General features: G+C 40.2%; 1 protein-coding gene across 1 annotated transcript in view; it reads right to left on the minus strand.

Annotated features, from left to right (window-relative positions):
- usp48 (ubiquitin specific peptidase 48) overlaps positions 1–21,960 on the minus strand; it is a 119,266-nt gene that overhangs the window by 54,959 nt on the left and 42,347 nt on the right. Inside the window, exons 7-11 of the mRNA XM_080181525.1 lie at positions 17,778–17,911; positions 14,582–14,664; positions 7,376–7,555; positions 4,437–4,571; positions 3,305–3,454 (exon numbers count right to left, since the gene is read on the minus strand). Coding sequence (XP_080037651.1) covers positions 3,305–3,454; positions 4,437–4,571; positions 7,376–7,555; positions 14,582–14,664; positions 17,778–17,911 — 682 coding nt within the window. The remainder of the gene's footprint in view (positions 1–3,304; positions 3,455–4,436; positions 4,572–7,375; positions 7,556–14,581; positions 14,665–17,777; positions 17,912–21,960) is intronic.

Consider the following 21,960-nt stretch of genomic DNA (forward strand, 5'->3'; position numbering starts at 1 on the left):
CATAGACATGAAAGAAGCTAGACAAAGGCTCAGAAAAATTGTTCCAGGGATGAGGGTCGTTAGTTATATGGAGAGATTGAAGTAGTAACGGAATTCATTACCACAGGAAGCAGCTGATGCCAAAATATTGAACGTATTCAAGAGGGGGCTGGATATAGCACTTGGGACGAATGGGATCAAAGCTCATGGGGAAATGTAGGATTAGCCAATTGAGTTGGATGATCAGCAGACCTCCACTAGTCATAATCATGGATCAGCCATGATTATAATGATTGATGGTGCAGGCTCAAAGGACCAAATTGCCTCCTCCTGCTCCTATCTTCTATGTCTACATCAGGCTATTCTCCTCAAAGAGAAGGTCGAAAGGAGATTTGATAGAAATATTCAAAACCATAAGGGATTTGGACAGAATTAATCAAGAAACTCGATTCCTCTTGCAGAGATACAGGACAGACATGGCAGACAGAATCGCCCACTTCCGTGCTGTAACAAGTCTATCATCAACAAGCTCCATTTACCCTGACATTCTTTTGAGTTCAGTATGTGAGAGAAAATATCTTTCATCTGATATGACACAATTTAGGATTCCTAACTGTTTGCGATGATATAGTAGCTTCTATGTCCTCTCTTATATTTCACGGTCACATCACACACGCATTCCAAAACATAACTACAAGTTTTATTTTGTACAAATCTTCAATATGGTATTGCATAACAGACTCACAGTTAAGGCTGGAGTAGCAAAAGCAAAATGGATAGCAAAATGGATAGCAAGTTGGCTACAAAACATTAGGGATGAAAACTATTTACTCAAACTGGTACTTGGCAGGGTGCAATGTTCCACACGGAATGCTGGACCACTGTAATTCATTAATTATACAAACTATTTAAGCTCAGGAATCAGACAACTTCAAAATATACAACCACCAAAGTTAGCAGTGTAGTCATAGTTGAAGACAGGCAAACTACAGGACAGCAATTTGTAATTATACAGCACTGTTTCCTCAGAAGTGCTTCAAAGGAATGTTAATGCAAATTTTATATTAAGCCCATTAAGTTGATATGAGGGCAGAACTTGATCAAAGGCTTTAAGGGGGACAGTTGGTGTCTGCATTGGTTTCCCCTGGGTGCTCCCGTTTCCTCCCACCGTCCGAAAGATGTGCTGGTTAGGGTGCACTGGCCATGCTAAATTCTCGCTCAGTGTACCGAAACAGGCACCGGAGTTGGCTACTAAAGGATTTTCACAGTAACTTCATTGCAGTGTTAACATAAGCCTACTTGTGACACTACTAAATAAACTTAAACTGAGAGAGAAATAAGGATTTAAACACATCATTAATAAACATGCAGGACAGTAAATTAAGTCTGATCCAAATAAATGAGAGGTCTGGGGAACAATCTAGCCACTTGCCCTTCGAAAATAAGCGTGTGAATAGGGCAGCTCTATGAGGACAGATTCACAAATTGTTTAAAGTAGCAACGCATGTCAGCAAAGCCAAAGAAAACGCAACCAAAGCTCAGTGGATCATTTCTCGATGACTATGATTGAAAACAGCACCATGCTAAATGTGTATAGAATTGCAGTTACACATCTGTGTACAGTTCTGTCCTCCATTCTACATATAGAAAAGGATAATTAAGACTCAAAAAGGAGGATACTGAGAATTGAGAAAAACGTAGCTATCAGTTTTTTCCTCGAACGACTAAACGGTTTGACAGGGTGAGACAATGATATTTTCACAGAGATTCCAAAACTAGGGATCATCAACATAAATTAATCACCCAAGAGGACATGAGCAGCTTCAAGAATTTTAAATCTTAGTGAGAAAGGCATAATATAGCATTTATGTAACGAAGCTTATGGAGAAAGATGGCAACTCAGGCACCAAGCTTCTGATTTTCACGCATATCTAGTCCCCAGATGTAGCTATTTGTTTGCAGATATTTGATATCTCTCCACAGATGCTGTCAGACCTGCTGAGATTTTCCAGCATTTTCTGTTTTTGTTTGATTCCAACATCTGCAGTATTTTGCTTGCATCTTACAAAGAACAAAGAACAACCCAGCACGGGAAACAGGCCCTTCGGCCCAACAAGCCCGCGCCGCCGCATCACCCTACACCTATTCTACCCTGCGTGTCTACGAATAGAACCCCTGACTTAGCCAGATTCAGGGGAGAATCTTAGCTATTTAATCTTTAATAAGTGGCCACTGCAAATTGTCACTGTTATTCCTTCTGCAAAAGCTAGGACATAATATGTAAAAATACAAATTTGTGATCAATCGTTAATACTTTCCTCTAGTTATCTCTATATCTTCAAACATATTTTAAAAATTGCCTTCAAAAGACTTGCTATTAATCTGTTCTCCCTCCCTTATTTCCCATCTCTATCTGGATGTACATAATCCAGCAGAACTGGCAGACTTGTCTTATTGGGTCCTAGTGGAGACTCTTTTCACAAGATAGTGTCATCAGGCAATTATCATGCAAGCTATCACAGCTAATCCCAATTCCAACCTTCTACAAACTCACTGGTATGGTTCACCAGATAGTAAATCAAAATTAGGAACAGGGCTGATACTGCCCTTTCCTAACCAAGAACAACTGTAGCACAGGTGAATTCAGCAATCAGCATTGGAAACAAGTTTCTGGTCGTTCACGAGACGATTCGGGCAACTTACGACTAAGTTACTACTCTGAAATATTCATTTAAAACTTAAAATAAGTTTTCTTGACAAGGAATCAATATGCTGTGATTGATTCTTATATGTTCAATTATTCCAACAGGATCAACAAACTTTCCACTGTTACTTCCACCTATGTCACCTGTTCAGTGTTAATAGGTCTTCTGTTTCGAATAGCTGGTTCATGATGCAATCAACACAGGTTCAATTCCCGTACTAGCTGAGCTTATCCATGAAGCTCTTGCCTTCTCAATTTTGCCCCTTGCTTCAGGTTAAGTCATCACCAGGCAATTCTTTCGCTCCAGTTTCCACCCCCAGTCTAAAGAAGTGCAGGTTAGTTTGACTGACCCTGTTAAATTGCCCCATAGTGTCAGGGGGATTAGCAAGGTAAATATGTGGGGTTATGGGGTTTGGGTCTGGGTGGGATTGCTGTCAGTGCAGGCTCAATGGGCCAAATGGCCTCCTTCTATACTGTGGGGATTCTATGATTCTCTCTAATCGAGGGGAGAGCAGCCTATGGTCCTCTGGGCCTTTGGCGACTTTCATTTTGTTACAAGAAAATTCTTTACATGGGTGTACATGCAATAAGTGAACTTCATGTTCTGTTAAATTTACAGACCTTCTTTAGCTGGTAACATGTTAAAGAGCTCCTGCACCTCCTCATGCTTGGCTTTGCCTTTGTCCACACTCTGCTTTCGCATCTCAGCCATTTCCATGCACCACTCCTCAAATTTTTTGTTGTCACGTTCAACCATCTTTTGTAAATGCGCTGCAAAAAGAGACAGGACGTTTCTTAGGAGCAGGGGAATATCCAGGCTTAATGCATAGAGCCGACAAATCCAAAAACCCCACAAAAGATACAGAATTTTTACCAGGTCACAAACCCACAAAATTATTGATTCTATACATGAACAGTAAAATTATTATAAGCAATCTCTTTTCAATTAATTGTATGTTGTTAACTTCGATAAAGTAGTAGAAATTAGTCTGAAAGTCATCTGCACTAGTGTTACAAGCAGAGTTTTTGGGTTCCTGGACCCAAAAGCATGAGAGATCATGCTTCTTACAGCTCTGACATGTACCTTGCACTGTATGCCAAGTAACTTTTAACACTATACTATTTCCGATTAATTGGCTGGACAGATGGTGGAGTGGTTGGGAGCAGGGTTGGGGTGAGATAGAAAAAGGAAGGTACATTGGGCAGACACTCCATTGGCTCTCCATCACATCCCTATTTTCCAGAAGTGACACATATCTTCCCAAACGTAGGCTTTAGATAATAACACATAAATGGCTCGATGCCATTCAACGTGAGCCTCAAAAAACCAATGTTTTCTTCCAGCAAAGACAGAAAGACCCAGACAGACAGATAGAGACAATGTAAAATGGTTTCATCCAGAGGGTAATAGGGGTGTGTAACACACTGTCTGAACAGGTAGTAAGGGCAGAAATCCTCAACTCTGGCTATGCAGGTGAAGTCCCTACAAGCTTAAGTGCTGGAAGATGGGATCAGGCTGAGTGACTGACAGATATAATGGGTAGAGTGGTCTCCTTCTGTCCCATCACTTTTTCTACATTTTCCAAAAAATGTTCTAAACATCTGCACAGGAGGAACGTGGGGACAGGCAGTGTGATCTGCACCTTAAAAGAGCCAGCACAGACACAATGGGCCGAATAGCCCTTTTCTGTACTGCAATAATTCTATGAAAGCACTGTGGGAGAAAATAAACTTGAGAGCGATAGATGCTTACATGGGAGTTGAACAGTTATTTCCTTTTCCTTGCCTCCTTCCACTTTCCGCCTGTACACCAACATGTAAGCATTCCTGGAACAGTGAACACCTTTCACACATTTAGGTTTCCGTGTCTGGGACTTTGAAGGCTCAGCTAAAAAGTGTAATACAAAATTAGAACATTAATACTGGCAAGAGAAGGGAAATATACAAGGGCAAGCCCACATCATTAGATACACCAGGATAAAATTAATGGTTAGAGAATTCAAATGGGAGCTTTGATTATATTAATTAGAATGCTGTAGTTTTGTTACAACAGAAGCAGTTATATTTGCATTATGATAAATCATTCTAACAAGGTGTTCCAAATGACAAAGTACAGGCATTCAGCTTTCCTGTATGGTTTCATTCAAAGACAGCAATTGATCTTAACCCTTCAATTGTAATTTAAGATCAGGAAAACAGCTAGAGTTTAACTCTTTCTATTTCTCAGTTCTTTGCTTCCCCTCTGCACATTCTACCAGCACACTAATAGCATACCCAGCTCTACCTCACCACCCCTTCTCCTTCCACTGCCTCTGTATTATCTAGCAACCTGCCTGACATTCAGTCTAGGATGCACTGAAATTTCCTCCTTCAATCATTCAGAAGATGAATGCAATTATCATCAGTCTATGACATTAACCCTAACCAATGATGCCAAACCCATCTCTGGTCTCAAACAGAACAAGGCTGTTCACAATGCCAGGTGGGTCCACTTGACCCAGAAATAAGCTTTTGAGTCTATATCCTCTCCATCACAAAGCCTCTCTATTTGTATCTCCTTACATTGCCCATTTGCAGATTTTGCTATCTCCAGACCATTCAAATGTTATCCTGGGTTGCCACCCCACTGCCATCCTGTATAAACTTAAGATAAAAGCAAATTGCTGGGTATGCTAGAATCTATAAACCCAAGTTCACCCTAAACTTTGCTGCCCATACCCAATCTCATTCACTCATCACTCTTCTCCTCGCTAATTAGCTATGACTGTGGAGATGCTGGCATTGGACTGGGGTAAGCACAGTAAGAAGTCTCACAACAGCAGATTAAAGTCCAACAAGTTTATTTGGAATCACTAGCTCTTGCAGCGCTGCTCCTTCATCACGTGACAAAGGAACAACACTTCCAACTGTATCCTCTTGTCCACCTCGCAGACCATCACTGGTGGCCATTACTTCAGTCATTTAGACTCAAAGTCTGGAATTCCAAACTTCTCTTCATCTCAAACTTCTTTCAAGATGTCCTTAAAACTCATTTCTTTGAACAATTTTTCAGTCCCCTGCTCTAATGTCTGCTCCTGTAGAATAGTTAATTTTGGTTTCACTGTATTACAGGAAAGCAATTTGGGAACATTTTATTACTTTAAGGGTGTCACATTAACCCAAGTCTTTGAATCTGAGATCCTGCTTTTTTATAGAGCTTGTAACTTACTGGAAGGTAGAAAGAAAGTTGGGGTACATTACTAAGATATATCAAGCATTAGTATTTTCAAAATAAAACAAATGGTTTTTCAATTATTGCAACAAAACTAGATCAAAGACTACAGAAACTTAAAATAACAGATAAATATGTTAAGATTAGAAGCAAATCAAGAATGAAAATCCTCAAAATCTTTTGAGAACCTAAACAAATGCTCAAACACAAAAATTTGATTATATAATGAAGATACAGTAATGTCACTATAATTGACTTCAACATCTCTGGGTTAATTCAGAGGGTAATTGACCATGATTCCTATTTCCAATGGTTATCAAGCAACTCCTATTAAAAGCATAGGCTCATGGATGGGGGCTCAGTGGGCATTAATGCTGATGCCATCCTTAATACTGACATTAAATGGGGAAAGGAGGATGAGAGGGAAAAGAAAAGGAAGATGGCTACGGAAAAAGGAAGGGGAGAAAAAGAGCACGGGAGGATGATTAGCACAATACAAACTAATTATTTTGGCCCAAAGCAAAAGCTGATAGCTTAATCAGAATAGGCAATGAACAGGAGTAAATTCTCAAGCAGGTCTATTATTTAAAATAAAGCCAAATACTAAAGTATCAGATTGCACCACATTGGCATGGATCTCATGGAGGGCTAAGATGTAGATTTTGTGCAAATGATTTCTTACATGACCCCAGCGTAGGGTAGAGCAGGTGGATACTAAGGTAACTGGAAAGGCCAGCCAACCAAAGTCACTGCCGCACGCATCCAATTGTAGAATCATTAGCAGGTAGCATTAGTAAAAGACAATGAACAAATCATTAGCCCATTCCCTCTGCTTAGAAGATGCACAACGCACGAGTCTCTATGAAGCTAAAAGGGGCAGAAAGAAGTTCAAGTGTAATTAACAGATATTGCACCAAAGCAACAGCATATGTTTATTTCTACCATAACTGTAATCTCAATTATTGACATTACAGCAGTACAATTAGCTTTACACCCAGCAGTGCAAATAACTATGCTGTTGATACAAAATAGGTGATTAATCTTGTTATTCTCTCTCGTGGGCTCATCTACCACTGGAATTTGTGCATCAGTACACGAGTTAAATGCTAACTGTTCATGCACATAAACTTGTTTAAGGTTTGAATGCGAATTGCATGGCAACACCTTGCCCAACACCCAAGTCATGTGTTGACAGGAGCGGTATCGACATGAGTAACCTGCCATGATCCTCTGGGTGCTGAGTTCACCACCTCGGCCACAATGAAGCATGCCAATGCACCAATCTTAGGCATCTCAACAGTTTCAAGCCACACTGGCAGAGGTTCATAAACAGATTACCCGACTTTCCACCAAGCCAATGCAATTTGCAGCACTAAAAACCTCAAGAACCAAACATGCATCAAGGAAGCGTCTCACTCTAAATACAAGTGTATCTGTAAAACTTCCAAACGTGGCCCAACATCAAGCCACTGGTTGCTCACCAAGATCTTCCTCTATCCCCAACTGCAGCTTCTTCCCTTCCATTTTCTCAATCTCCTCATCATTAAATTTATACCAGTCGCCGGTCCTGTCATCTCGCACGTGTGCAATGTAATGGCCGGAATATGCACTCACCCCTCTGTGAATCAGCACCGCACTCAGTTCATAAACACAGCCAATATCTAGAGGTGCACAAAAATGGAAGGAAGCATTTAAATGAATGCGTAATATCATTGAGACAACAATTCTAACATTAACCAACAAAACTCTAATTTTTACAGTTAGAAAATATTTAACATGCAACGGAAAAGGGATTTTGCCGTTATTTCATTGTACAATGAATAACGTACGATGTAATGTGTAGGGGATATGGGGGTAGGGCCTGGGTGGGATTGTGTTCTATGCAGACTTGATGGGCCGAAGGGCATCTTTCCGCACTGTAGGGTTCTACGTTCACAACACTATGCACAGCTAAAATATAAAACTGGCATAGAGGAAATATGTTGTTGCACCACCCAAAGGTTAATTATAATGCTCATAAAGGGTACAAAAACATTAATAGGCAAGTCACATAATTTTATATATTATCACAAGTTCCACAAGAATTCTCCAGATGTAAATGGAAGCATGCTACATAAATAGCTATATTCACGGTTCAGATAATCTGCCATACATATGTATATAGATACATATAGTAAAACAACCATAGCATTCAAATTCCCAAGGATTTAGCCTTCAACTGACCCAGTTGTTGGTTCAACTACAGCTGTAGGTCTAAGTCTAACTGCGAATCTTAAATTCTTAATCTTTATGTTCACGGCTTGATATTACTCTCTAGATCTCAAATCTTTTTCCTGTTGTCGGAACATTTACATGGTGCAGCACTTTGACCTAACAGCATGAGTAAAATGCATTAAACCGATGGATTGAGAGATGCTGGCTAACATCCTATACACAACCCAATGGGAGGATATAATAATGTACCTCAACATAGTCAACACTGGTTGACTTCAGCTGTGGTGATACATTCACCAACAATTAAGTGCAACTCATTAATCAGCACCTAAAGCCTGTACAAACCAACTCTAAATCATCACAATTGATTAAAAAGTAAGGGCCTGTCTAACATTTAAACTTTACACATGCAAACAACACCACAAAGCCTTTGTGCTGCAATTAGATTCTAATATATTTATCTAATCGCTAACTCTCCTGAAGAAGCTTGCTTTATTAATAAAGGTGCTCAGCAATGCTATTTTTCCATTCTTGTTTCATAAAATTTAGAAGTGACGTGCTTAAAAGTAGCTATTTTCTACTCTGAGCAAAGCATTTAGCCTGTTTCTGGGTAGGTAATCCCCATTTACATATACAAAGCATCACAACATTAAACTTTACAATGAATTTATCAGGGCTTTTTTTTAAATCCATAATTACAATCAAATTGGTTGCATCATTTAAAAACTCCAGAATTTTAAACAAAAAACACTTACTATAATATCAAAAGCTTAAATGTCTTAATTAAGCAACCTGAATTTGCATATCAACACACAAATGCCAAGATATAAATATATATGGTTGCTAAATTATTAGAAAATTGAAATATTTGCATTCACCAATGACATTTTAAATAAAGATCATTTCAAATGCTTTTTGGGCTTCAAGGATAGTTTTGTAGGAAATAAATACATTCAATTCAGTGTTCCACATGAAGCAAAAATATTTATTTTATTATATATTGAGAACGGGTTTTACAAAAGCTGGGCATTAAAATCTGTCCATTAACAGTCATGTGCATGTCTGCAAGACCTCCTTATGTTGGAGAAACTACTCCAAAATACACTTCTGTTTGAAATTGCTACTTAAATCGGCTACCTACAATGAAGCTCATATTGTTGCTGGAGCATTTAAAAGATGATGCAAACATAATAATTGACCGCAATTTCAAATAATGCAATCCTACATAGTGAAATCTTGAGGCAAACTTGAAGACGACACAAAATTCTGCTTGTGTTGGCATTATCAACCATTCCTGACTACAGAGTAATAAAAAACTACAGAATATTGCCCACGATTAGCCAAACGTCTGCAGTGGTTCATCCGGGTTAGCTGAACTTTTGATGGTAGCAACGAAGATCTCTCAAGAGAGATGCTTCCGTGGCACAATTCACCCTGTTCTGCAGGGACCAATTGACCATGCCAAACAGAGTGGTGTCATCAGTTTGAAGTGAGCTCAAATTTCTCTGTGGAGCAACATGCAAATATGGTGAAAATTGAGAGCAAGTCAAAAGTGTTGTTGATTGGAGAAATTGATATAGCCCGTGGAGAACCGTGGCACAAAATGGGAAGCAGGCATCAGAAAGTAATAAGCATTTAAATGGCTCAAAATGTTGCATTTATATAGTGTAGACTTGTAGGCATATGAGAAAGGCATATTCATGGGGCAAATTAGGCCTCTTTAGATATCAGGAAACTCTGTTTAGCCCAAATCTGAAGGTGATTCCTCTGGGATTTGACTCTGACAAAATTAACCAGTTTCACAACTGCAGGTTGGGGTGAAATGCTTTCAGAAAACACTTGCAACGGAGGAACGATGTTTGTTATCCAGTTGGTACATAGGCAGCATCAGCAGTTCAACTTTCACCGTGTTGAACAACACGTTCTCATATTTTTGGTGCTTGTTTAAGTAAATTCTTGCAGATACCAATGCCCTGAATTACCAAGGAAACGATCCCTGAATTTAGTGTGCTTTCATCAACCTCAACACACTGATAAATCACTTTCACTGCACTTGTACAGCAAAACGATCTTATTGTTACTTTTAGTACTCTGCTTTCTATGCTTTTCTATCCCACACACAGACAAAGGTACACAGAGAGGTTCTTTGAAAGACTCCTGGCTGATATACTATAGCCTCCCTGGTGTGACAGGCATTGAAACCAGTGACATCAATATAAATTTAATTTAGTGAAGATCAAACCTGCAAGTTAAGACATATTAATTTGTGTCAACTGTTTGATAGGTTATGTACAGTCACTATATTTCCATTAGTCTCTCTTTGTAGAAAGAGAAGGAAACCCGAGCAGTTACAGATTAAATATAATGTCAAGGAGTAATTGTTAGCTGTCTGATCAGATAACCAGACGCGTACCTTTTTACTCACTACTGGGAAATTGTGAAGAGACATTTGCTTGCATGAGCCAAATATTTCATTTTCTCACTTGGTGTTCATTCAAACATGTGACAATCACACAGTGGGAATCATTCTCATCAGTCCTTTTCTGAAAAAATCCATTTGAAAATAAGACAATTCTATTGTTACGGAAACTGAGGCCAAAAGCATCACAATGTTACATTACCCACTTTCTATACAGCTTTCCTCATTCTTCTAATTCATCCAAAATAGGGGTAACAGTGAAATAGTATCCCTGATAAGGATATCTCTGACAGCAAGTGCAGTACAGAGAAAATGACAGTGCAAAAGCACTAGGTAAACAGATCATTACTACTAGCAGCAAACATCTGCCATTTCACATCGAATTAACAAAGGAGCAGATCATTTGCCCCAACGGGTCTAAGCTGGTGTGTATGTTTCTCATGAATTGTCTCCTTTTCTTTTTTATTTAATCTCATCAGCAAGATCTCCTATGCCTTTCGCCCTCAGGTACCGATCTAGATTTCCCCAAAATGCATCCATGCTAGTCACCCCCAGCTAATTCTCATGTGGTATTAATTCTCACATTCTCACACTACGTAAAGAAATTTTGTTTCTATTCCTTATTGGTTTAGTTGGTGACCATCTTGTATTTATTCCCCTAATTTTGGACTCCCACAAATGAAAGCACCTCCTCTTCATCTATCCAATAAAAACCTCTTCATCATTTTGACAATCTGTTACGTCATCCTCAAAGGATAAAATCATAGAATCCCTACAGTGCAAGAGGCTGCCATTCAGCCCATCAGGTCTGTACTAATGCGGCTGTAATCATCGACTAATTTCGTCAACACCCTCCCATGTGCAGATCATCAATCATCTCTTAATTTCAGTTAGAACAGGTTCCAAAATTGGGTAGGTATGGTCTTTTTCAGAGAGCCTTCCTTCTACTCCTCCCTCTCTCAACAGCTCTTGCTCTGTGGTCTCAGCTCAACTGCCCACTTACACTGAATACCTAAAGGCCTACTGGCCCACCAATGCTTTGAAACAGCTTGATTCTGCAGAAACCTCCAAATCAGCAGAAAAACAGTTCTGTGTCTGCTAGGCTACTCCCTGTAGACCTTAGAACACTAAACAACAGAAAGCATTCAAAAAATTAAAGTTTATTTATTAGTCACAAGTAAGGCTTACATTAACACTGCAATGAAGATACTGTGAAATTCCTCTTGTCACCACACTCCAGCACCTGTTCGAATTAATGCACCGAACCAGCATGTCATTCTGACAGTGGGAGGAAACCGGAACACCCAGAGGAAACCCACGCAGACACAGGGGGAACATGCAAACTCTGCACAGACAGTGACCCAGGAATCGAACCCGTGTCCCTGGCGCTGTGAGGCAGCAGTGCTAATCATTGTGCCACTGTGCACAATAGCTTGCACTGCTAACCACTGTTGCTGTAACTCTGCATGGTTAGGCCCCAGGTTGAGTTACAAAACATGTAGTTACAGCAATAGGCAGAAAAAAATAAATCAAAATGATTGAAGGTTCCTTTAAATAGCACTGACTGGGGTAATTCATACTACTGAACATGTACTTAGCTGTGGAAGGTTAAGTGAAGATATTCTCTGGAGGTTCAAGATAACAAAGCTGGTGTTAAATCTGCATGACATTATGATCTATCTGCTCTCCATGTTGCTGGCAGACATCAAGCTCACGTGTTAACCTCTATCAATACACACATTGCTTTAGCAATGAGTACAAACACTACAATGACTATTTTGGAAACTTAAGGTTTGCGTAGCGGCCAAGGAACAGGCACCGTCAAATCAAATTTCACCCCACATCTTGGAACCAACTTGACCCAGAAGAATACCTCATTCCTCCCATTACCCTAACAAAGACAATTATTGTTCTGATGAAAGGTCACAGACCTGAAGCACTAATACTGCTTCTGTCTCCACAAATGCTGCCAGACCTGCTGAGTAGTTTCAAGATGATCTCAAGTTGGCTTGCTTTTAATTATTTAATGATGTGGGCATCACTAGTTAGCCCAGCATTAGTTTCCATCCTGAATTTCCCTTGCAATGGAACAGCTTGTTGGACCGCTTCATGGGCAACTAACAGTCAAGCACATTGCTGTGGGTCTGGAGTCACATTCTGACAAGACAAGGCAAGGATTTTAGATTTCCTTCCTTAAAAAGCATTAGAGAGGAATATTACTGAGAAATATAGTTTTAATGCTCACCAGGGAGACAACAGACATATGGTTAGCATGATGAGCACACAAGTCTGCTGTCTGGTTCCTTCCATACAAGTTATCGATATTCTGTGTGTCAGAGGCTAAACCTGTTAGAATAGCTTTTACACAACCAGGTGGTTGTAAGACAAGGAATTTTAGCTAACGAATTGACTAGCCTCGATTAAATTCAGCAACATGTAAAGTAGCTCATGGTCACTTCAGTTACACATTTAATTGAGTAAAATACTGAGGTGCTTCATCATGACACATCTCCACCCCAGAAACAATTCTGCCATAGTACAAGTTTGGATCCAGCATTAAAAACTGATTTCAAAGGACACAGAATCCTTGAAACTGAGCTGCTACAATACAGCTGGCCAAACTTACATCCATGTTAACTATTTCTGTGCACATGGCAATGGACAACCAGTCTACCTTCATCTGTACACCTATACTCATCAGCAAACCAAAGAACTGAATCACGCACCCCTACTTCCAGCAAAAAGTTGAGTGATGCGGCTGTTCTCATAACTGGAAACCCCACGTTCTAGAATTGCCACAAGCATTCCTCATGTTCAACCTATCTAATGCATGTCTTTTCAAGGTAGGGTGCTTAAAATTGCACACAATATTTCAAATGTGGTCTCAGTAATGATCTGCACAAGAGTTTCCCTCAACCTAGTTAAATTTTATAGATACTTATGACCACAGCTTTACAATGACTGGAAACACACAGTTAGCTAATTGAAAATAATTAGGGCCAGATCATTTCCTGATCTCCAAATTCTTATTCCTTTCCCAAGTCCTTGAACACGTTGTCAGCCCTCAATCTATGTCCACCATTTCCACATGTCTGAAAGTCCCCAATTTGGCTTCCACTCTTACAATAACACTGGAACAGCCTTAATCAAAGACACAGAAGACATCTTCTGTAACCATATCCATGGTATACAATCCTTCCTTGCTTTAAGATCTTGTTGCAGCCAACCTTTGCTAACACCTCTCTCCTTGTCATTTAGGTCAACAAGACGACCCGCCCTTGGTTTCACTCAACCATCAGAGCATCTCCAGTCTTTTCACCTCTGCACCCGCTTGAAATCAATACTTGGTCCTCTGCTCTTCCTTATCTACAGGCTGCTCCTTGGTAACATTACCAGAAGAAGTGGGATCAAATCTCAAAATAATTTGTTCAAACCATATGTGACAATTTGTATTATCTACATGCCAAAATGCAAGAATCTATTGGACACATGGCATTTGTTTCCTTCATGTACTTTCTTATCTGCACATCCTTTAAAGAATTAAAATCATCTTAAAAATACAATTCGCAATAAGCTCACATTAAGAATCCCATTCCTGTCTTCTGACATTTCTACCTCTACTGCCTTCAGTTAGTCTCAACTGGTTTTAATATAACTCACAATCCTTACCACTTTTTCTTTCAGAGCATTTTCAGTGTTATGGTAATTTCTGATCTTCTAACTGTTTTAGTTGAGATTGCAAAATTTCTGTATTGCATCCAACGACATCTTTGTCTTCCAAATCGTTTCAAACAATCTGGAAACAAATTCACTTCTGCTTTTAGGCAAACAGTGTAAAATATGCAAGGATGAATCAGTCCTTGAGCAAATATTTTCATTAACTGAGTGCCAGCTAATCAGCATGTTAATGGATCGTCAGAAGGAGTAAACACCAATTTCCCACATAACAGATTAACTTGAACTGGGTCTTCACAACTGAGGGAGAAAAACAATTGCAGAGATAACTGAAATCCAACATCACAACCGAAAATATGAATATAAAATAATTCCTTACCTTTCCTTTCAAGGTACGTAGTTAGGTCTAAAACTTCAGGAAAGCTGATGTAAGAGTTTAGTTTTTTCTTATGACCAGTTTGCCTGCAGAAGTCAAATTTGAGAAATTCAAGTGAAAACTTTAGAATGGTGAATTCACCTTGGGCCATGGTTCAAGTCAAGTGGTATCAGATTGGCTGCCCCTTACACAGAGCATCAGATACTCTGCTCCATTTCAGTTAATAGAATTAAATATCAAATAGTGGAAATAATGGGTGGCCAATCTAATGCCATCAATTCTGTGTCGCGACCAGAGACAGATTTCTATCCCGTTATGTCTCATTAAAAAAAGTTAATAGTTTATTAAGAATGTCAGCAATTCTTTTGCTGCCCAAGTTATTGGATTTAAAAAAGTATGAAATATAATCTAAAATTTAACAACTCATAAAATTTAAATTTCATTCATGTTATTTTCTGTGCATTAAACTGTAAGGGTGGTGGAAGCATTTTCAGAATAACTGAAAATGAACTTGATATATTAGAGAAGGAAAAAAAAGCTCGGGGTTAAGGGGAGAGATTGGAAAAGTGGTACTAATTGAATAGCTCTTTCAATGAGATGGTACAGGCATATTGGATTGCATGACTTCATTCCATGCTGCAAGATTCTAAAATCCTGTGAACAGTCACAACAAACTTGCTGGAGGTCTAGTGCTTAACAATGCAGGTTGCTGGAAGGCAATAGTCAGTGGTTGCTCACACCAGCCATTAAAACAAATCACTGGCAGAATCTACAAGTTTCCAATCTGGATGAGGGAATTGATTAAAACTTGAAAGTACCATGTCAAAAGCCAAACCTGCTACCTGGCAATAAGCATTAACCATGCACTTCATGTAGCAAATAAAATAGACTCTCAAACCAAAGTCAGTGTTGTTAGCTATGTTGAGTAATGAAGGTCGCTCCACAACACTTTGAAAACATGAGAACCACAATTCCTTGGCAAACTACTCAAAACAGGATCAACTGAAATGGTGCTGAATTTTTTTTTTATTGGTTTTGAATCAGTAAACTGAACTGCTGCTAGCCTTATGAAAAATAATCCCAGGTGTACGACCAACACTGAATATAGTTACTGACCATATGGTTACTGACTGGGCGCCGCTAAATTCCTAAAGCAGCACTGTCCTGGTGGTTATACAGAAATTTGACAGACGGTTAATTTTCATTCGACTGTTGAACAAATTCAAAAACATACTATGCTACTCGACCTTTTCTTTTGAATAAATGCTAAAATGCTACAAATAAATGCTTTTGTAAATTTCTGCCAGTTTAAATAGACAAAATAATGCAAGCTAATGTTGGATTTTTAATATTCCCCTTTCCATTTCATGCTAAATTTAACTTAAGAACTCCTTATGCCAGTTTCTTACAGGATATTTTTAAGTGGGGTAAGTATCACTTGATAAGAGCCATATATACCCAAGCTGAACAAATCAGCAATGTCCAAGTTCAAATTCTGTTCCGTGCTGATCTTAGTCGACGCATTTCAAAGGGGTATTACTACTGGCCTGAATGCTCCTAGGCAAGATAATGGGTTAAAAAAAATCAAGCAACTGCCCTTGGATGGTGCTTTTTATTGATGGGTTCTCCATGCCTGGCCATCACTGTGCCTGATTCTGTCATCAATCTCTTACGTGTTGGAATAGCTGCCTGCATTCACTCTCCAAACTAACTCATGAAGCATTGCTGCTTGAAAATGGGAATGAAGGGTAAACAGCAGCCTCTGGCACAGGACTCCAGCAAGATGATGCAGAAAAACCATGCCAGAATGCTACACAGGGATCCGACTAAGAGGAAGAAACTTTCTATAACATTCATCATTATCCCAACTAATAACGTGATCAATAAAACGTGTGTGATTTCCACATCTGAGTGGATTCAAAGGCTACATACACAAGTGTGGAGAAATGTGCACTTCCAGAAACACACACATCTGTTTCAACTGTGATTGCCATAAAATTATAATACTCATAAGTAATTACCTCCACCATCCACGTGACAAATTAAATATTTATTCTTCAAACAGGCCAATCAGTCCAACTAGTGTTTATGCTCCGCCCGAATCTCCTCCCATACAAGATGATCAGAGGGTTAGATAGGGTGGACAGTGAGAGCCTTTTTCCTCGCATGGTGATGGCTAACATGAGGGGACATAGCTTAAAATTAAGGGGTGGTAATTATAGGACGGATGTCAGAGGTAGGTTCTTTACTCAGAGGGTAGTAAGGGCATGGAATGCCCTGCCTGCAGCAGTTGTGGACTCGCCAACTTTAAGGGCGTTCAAATGGTCAGTGGATAGGCATACGGATAACATTGGAATAGTTTAGGTTAGAGGGTCAGTAGATTGGTTCCACTGGTTGGCGCAACATCGAGGGCCAAAGGGCCTGTACTGTGCTGTAATGTTCTATGTTCTATCCTTTCTTATCTAACAGCAAGCCCTCCATCCCCTTCTTTCTCACGCTTCTCTTGAAGTACTCCGATACAATTTGCCAACTCAGGGTGATAGCATATTCCACATTCTCGCCATTCTCTGGGTAAAGATGTTTCTTCTGAATTCCCTATTTGATTTCTACATAGCTTTGACATTCTAATCTACTGCTCTGATTAGTTCTGCCGTTCCCAAGTGGAACTGTACTGTTAAAGCCTTTCATAATTTAAAAGATTTCCATTAAGGCATCCCTCAGCCTTCCATTTTCTAAAGAAAGGAGCCCAGCCAGTTCAACTTCTCTTTTGAGTACAATCTCTCAGTTCTGGTATCATGGTACTTGCACCCTCTCTAGTGCCTGTAAATCCCCTCTCACAATATGGCGATGAGAACTGCACGCAAAGGTCCAGGTGTGATCAACCAAGGATTAATACAATTTTACTTCTCTGCTTTTCCCTCCAGAAATCCCATACATCGTGGTGCACAAGTTTGCATTTGAAGCTTCAAAATTCCTTCCAAAAATAAGGATCAATTTATAGAGCCAAGTACAAAACGAGAGTTGGTTTTGATTTCAGTCTGTTTGACGCAGATATTCTACCACAAGCATGGATATTATACTCCATATCAGGGCTCAAAAATGGATTGCACAGGCAATTATACCAAATAAACAAACATGTTTATGAAAATAAGCACAAATATATTATGATGATGCTTTCAGCAAATTGAACATGACTGACCTGTCAAAGACAAACCTCAAAAGTTGTAAATTGAGTGTTCTCGGAAGGCTAAGTAGTTTAATTTTTCTAGTGGCATTCTGTTTGTCCTGACATTCATCACAAAAGTACCTATTATCCCCCTCCAGCTTTTCTTCCTGAAAGAAAATTCAAAATTAGTGCAAGGACCTTAAAAGGGAGCAAAAACATGTAAAGCAATTTGTTTTTACATGAATTGTTTCTTTTCTAAATAATAAGTGTTACTCATTTTCATTACTACGTTGTGGGAGATTATGAAACATTTCCATTCAATCCACAAGTGTGACCTTAAACTACCAGTCACTTATCATTCTAATTCTCCGTCCCCCACCAGCCTCTCTGTCCTTAGTCTATGAGCTGTTTCAATGAAGCTCAGGATAAACATGGCGCATAGCATCCACTTCATATTTTGATGAGACACGTTACAGTCTCTGGGCACGACATGGATGTAATTTCAGATAACACAGCTGGATTCTATTATTCCCATTTGCACCTCCTCCTGAACCATCTTTTCTTTTGATACTTGCCCCACAGCTATCCCGTCACCTAGTTCCAAACATCTTCAGCTGCCTCATCAATGACTTTCCTTCCATCATAAAGTGAGAAGAGAGGATGTTATCTGAACATTGTACAATGCCCAGCAGCATTTATGACTCCTCAGATACCAAAGCAATCGCTGTGCAAATGCAGCAAGACCTGGACAACAACAACAAGGCTTGGGCTAGCAAGTGGCAATTAACATTCACATCAAACAAGTAACCATGTCCAAAGAGAAATCTAACCCTCGCCCCTTGACTATCAATGATATTACCAATGCTGCATCTCCCACTATCAACACCACTGACCAAAAACTGAACTGGACTACTATGGCTACAATAGTAAGTCAGAGGTTAGGAATCCAGCATGACTAACTCACTTCTTGACTCTCCAAAGCCTGTGCACCATCTACAAGACACATGTCAGGAGTGTGAAGTAATACTCTCCACTTGCCAGGATGAATCACTGAATCCCTACAGTGCAGAAGAGGCCATTCTGCCCATCGAGGTTGAACCAACTCTTTGCTAGAGTATCCTACCTACCCTATAGCAGTAACTCTCACATTTCCCATAGCTAATCCATCTTAAACTACACATCTCGAGACACTAAAGGGCAATTTAGCATGGGCAATCCATCCAACCTTCACATCTTTGTCCTGTGAGAGGAAACTGGAACAACCGGGGAAAACTCACGCAGACACGGGGACAACGTGCAAACTCCACACAGACAGTGGCCCAAGGCTGGAATTGAACCCGGGAGCAGTGGGGCAGCAGTGATAGCCACAGTGCCACCCTTCACTAACCAGCTGTCCAGCCAGCTCAGCTAACCGACTCCAGCTCCAGTAGCACTCAAGCAGCATTACACCATCCAGGACAAAGTAGCCCTCAGGATTGGCATGCCATCCAAATATTTATTCCCTCCACCATCGACACACAGTGGCAGTACACACGATCATCTACATGACGAGGTCACCAAGACTTAGTCAGCAACTTCAAATCCATGACCTGTACCATTTTGAAGAACAAGGACAGCAGACACAATGGTATCACCATCACCAGGAACTTCCCCTCCAAGTCACACACCAGCCTGGCTTGTGAATATTTCACTATTCCTTCATTGTCACTGAGCCAAAATCCTTGAACTCCCTCCCTCTCACCACTCTGGGTGTACCTACACCACATGGACTGCAGTGGTTCACAAAGCCAACTCACCACCACTTTCTCCAAGGCAATTAGGGATGGGAAATAAATGATGGCTTAGCCAGCAACGCACACATCCCATAAATGAATGAACGACAAAGAAATCTGTGATGCTGGGGAGCTCAGGAGGAGACCATTATAGATCATCCACTCAGCACTTCTGCCTGAAGATGGCTGTAAATCCCCCTTGTATTTTGTACCGACGTGCTGGGCACCGCATCATTGAGGAGGGGAACATATGAGAAGCCTCCTCCTCCAGTTAGTTGTTTAATTTTCTAACAACTTTCACAACTGGCTGTGGCGGGATTGCTCAGATCACAGCTGTGGGATCAAATCACTTCATCACATGTTGCTCATTTGGCAAACCTGTTTCGTATTCCAGCTTCATCAGGTATGCCCAGTACTGCTCCCAGCACGCCCTCCTGCACTCCTCATTGAAAGCAGATTGATCCCCGAGCTTGCTGGTTATGGTTGTGGTTATGCCCAGCCTTGAGGTTACAAGCTATGGTTGCAGACAATTCTTCTACTGCTGATGGCTATTAAACATTTACAATTTTTCCGAGTTCTGAAAAGGTCACCAAACCTCAGATATAACTTTGTTTTTCTCTCTACAGATGTTGCCTGACCTGCTGAGCATTCTTGCTTGGATTTCAGATTTCCAGCATTTGTAGTATTCTGTTGTGTTTGGGAGATTTTCTATGCTTCAACTTTTTGAAAGAAGCTGGTTTTCCATTCTAAAAACTTTCCACAATGCCACAGAACCTAGCTGCTGTGAACAGGTTTTTATTTACTATAGTTGAAGTGTAATGCAGGATGTATTGAATGGAACACCCTTCAACAAAATACTGATCAAGTCGATTCCACAAGAATTTTTGTGGAATCTCAATATGTTTTTCTTTCTGGAAAGGTAGGGGATTCTAGTTCTGTCAGGCATCATGGTCGGTGCAGGCTTGGAAGGCCAAAGGGCCTGTTCCTGTGCTGTAATTTTCTTTGTTCTTTGAATAACTGTGCAGGTTTGAAAAGCAGCTGAAAGCACCTTGCATTATGCAAAAGGACATTTTCCTGGGATGGCAGGAAACTGAGTTGGTCAGGATTGTCTTCACTAGCATTTAGAAGAATGAGGTGGGATCTCATAGAAACCCTAGAAAATTCTAACAGGACTAGACAGGGTAGACGCAAGAAGGGTGCTCCCGGTGGTGAGGGTGTCCAGAACCAGAAGTCATGTTCTGAGGATCCAAGCTGTTTAGGGCAGAGGTGAGAATTTTTTCCACCCAGCGTGTGCAGAATTCGCTAGCACAGAAAGTAGTTGAAGCCAAAACATTTTATGTTTTCAAAAAGCAGTTGGATACCGCAATCGAGATGAATCAAAGGATACGGGAGGAAGGCTGGATCAGGCTGCTGAGTTGGATGATCAGCCGTGATCACAATTAATTGAAGAGCAGGTTTGAAGGACTGAATGGCCTTCTCCTGTTCCTATTTCTAGGCTTCTTGGGGAAGATATCTTAAACATATGTCCCACTATAGCATGAACTGAGATTCAGGGAGAAAATGCAGCAGTCACAGATGGATGGTAAATCCAGGGAATATAAAATATGAGCAGGATGTGTGTGTGGGGGGGGGTGGTTTGGATTGGAGGAGGTGACCAAAAGGAATTTAAATAGATGATGAAAACTTTGAATTTAAATGAGGCTTTGGGGTCAACACAAGTCAGTGGTGCAGGATAATAGGTAGAATGGGACCAGCAGAATTTTGGATTAGCTAAAGGTTACGCAGAGTGGAGGATGGGATGTTCGCCAAGAGTTCATGGGGGCAGTCAAAACCAGAGATTTCTTCATGGGTACAACTGCTTCTAAGCCCATTTCTAACCAGTTCTTTTCTTCCTATCCTCTGGCACAGCTTTTTTTGAATTTGAAATTTTGGAATCTTTGGTAGGGAACTTTTCCAGAAGCTTTCTGGAAATTCACAACTGTATCCAAAGGAATGCCACTGTCCATGCTATTGAAGCCAAGGAGGGGGTCAGACTTGCCCCTTGTGTACATTTATGCAAATTGAAAACAAAAAGCAACTATAAATTTCAAAAGCTCAAAATTTCTCAAGGTAAAGGGACCAAATTTAGGGGTGAGAAATGTTGTAGATATCACAACTTTAATTCCTTTCAAATATGCATTCTTGGAAGAGCTTTCTTCATTGCTGCTCCAAACTACAGTATCAGTTGCATTGGCTTAAAGCCCGCAAAAAAGCCAAAATGAATGGAAGGTATCCGTCCTAAAGCTACTTAGATATCAAGTGTGCATTGATCACCAAACAGGGGCCTGGACTTGGTCCTATATCTTGCAAATCAGAAGATTATACCATTTACCGATTGCACTTTGGCAAACATTTCTTCTGCTCCCCTCCAACCCTCCTCGCCACTGCCACAGGCCTGACTAAAG

The sequence above is a fragment of the Carcharhinus amblyrhynchos genome, unplaced genomic scaffold, assembly GCF_965287045.1.
Source record: "Carcharhinus amblyrhynchos unplaced genomic scaffold, sCarAmb.v2.hapA scaffold_41, whole genome shotgun sequence".
NCBI lineage: Eukaryota > Metazoa > Chordata > Chondrichthyes > Carcharhiniformes > Carcharhinidae > Carcharhinus > Carcharhinus amblyrhynchos.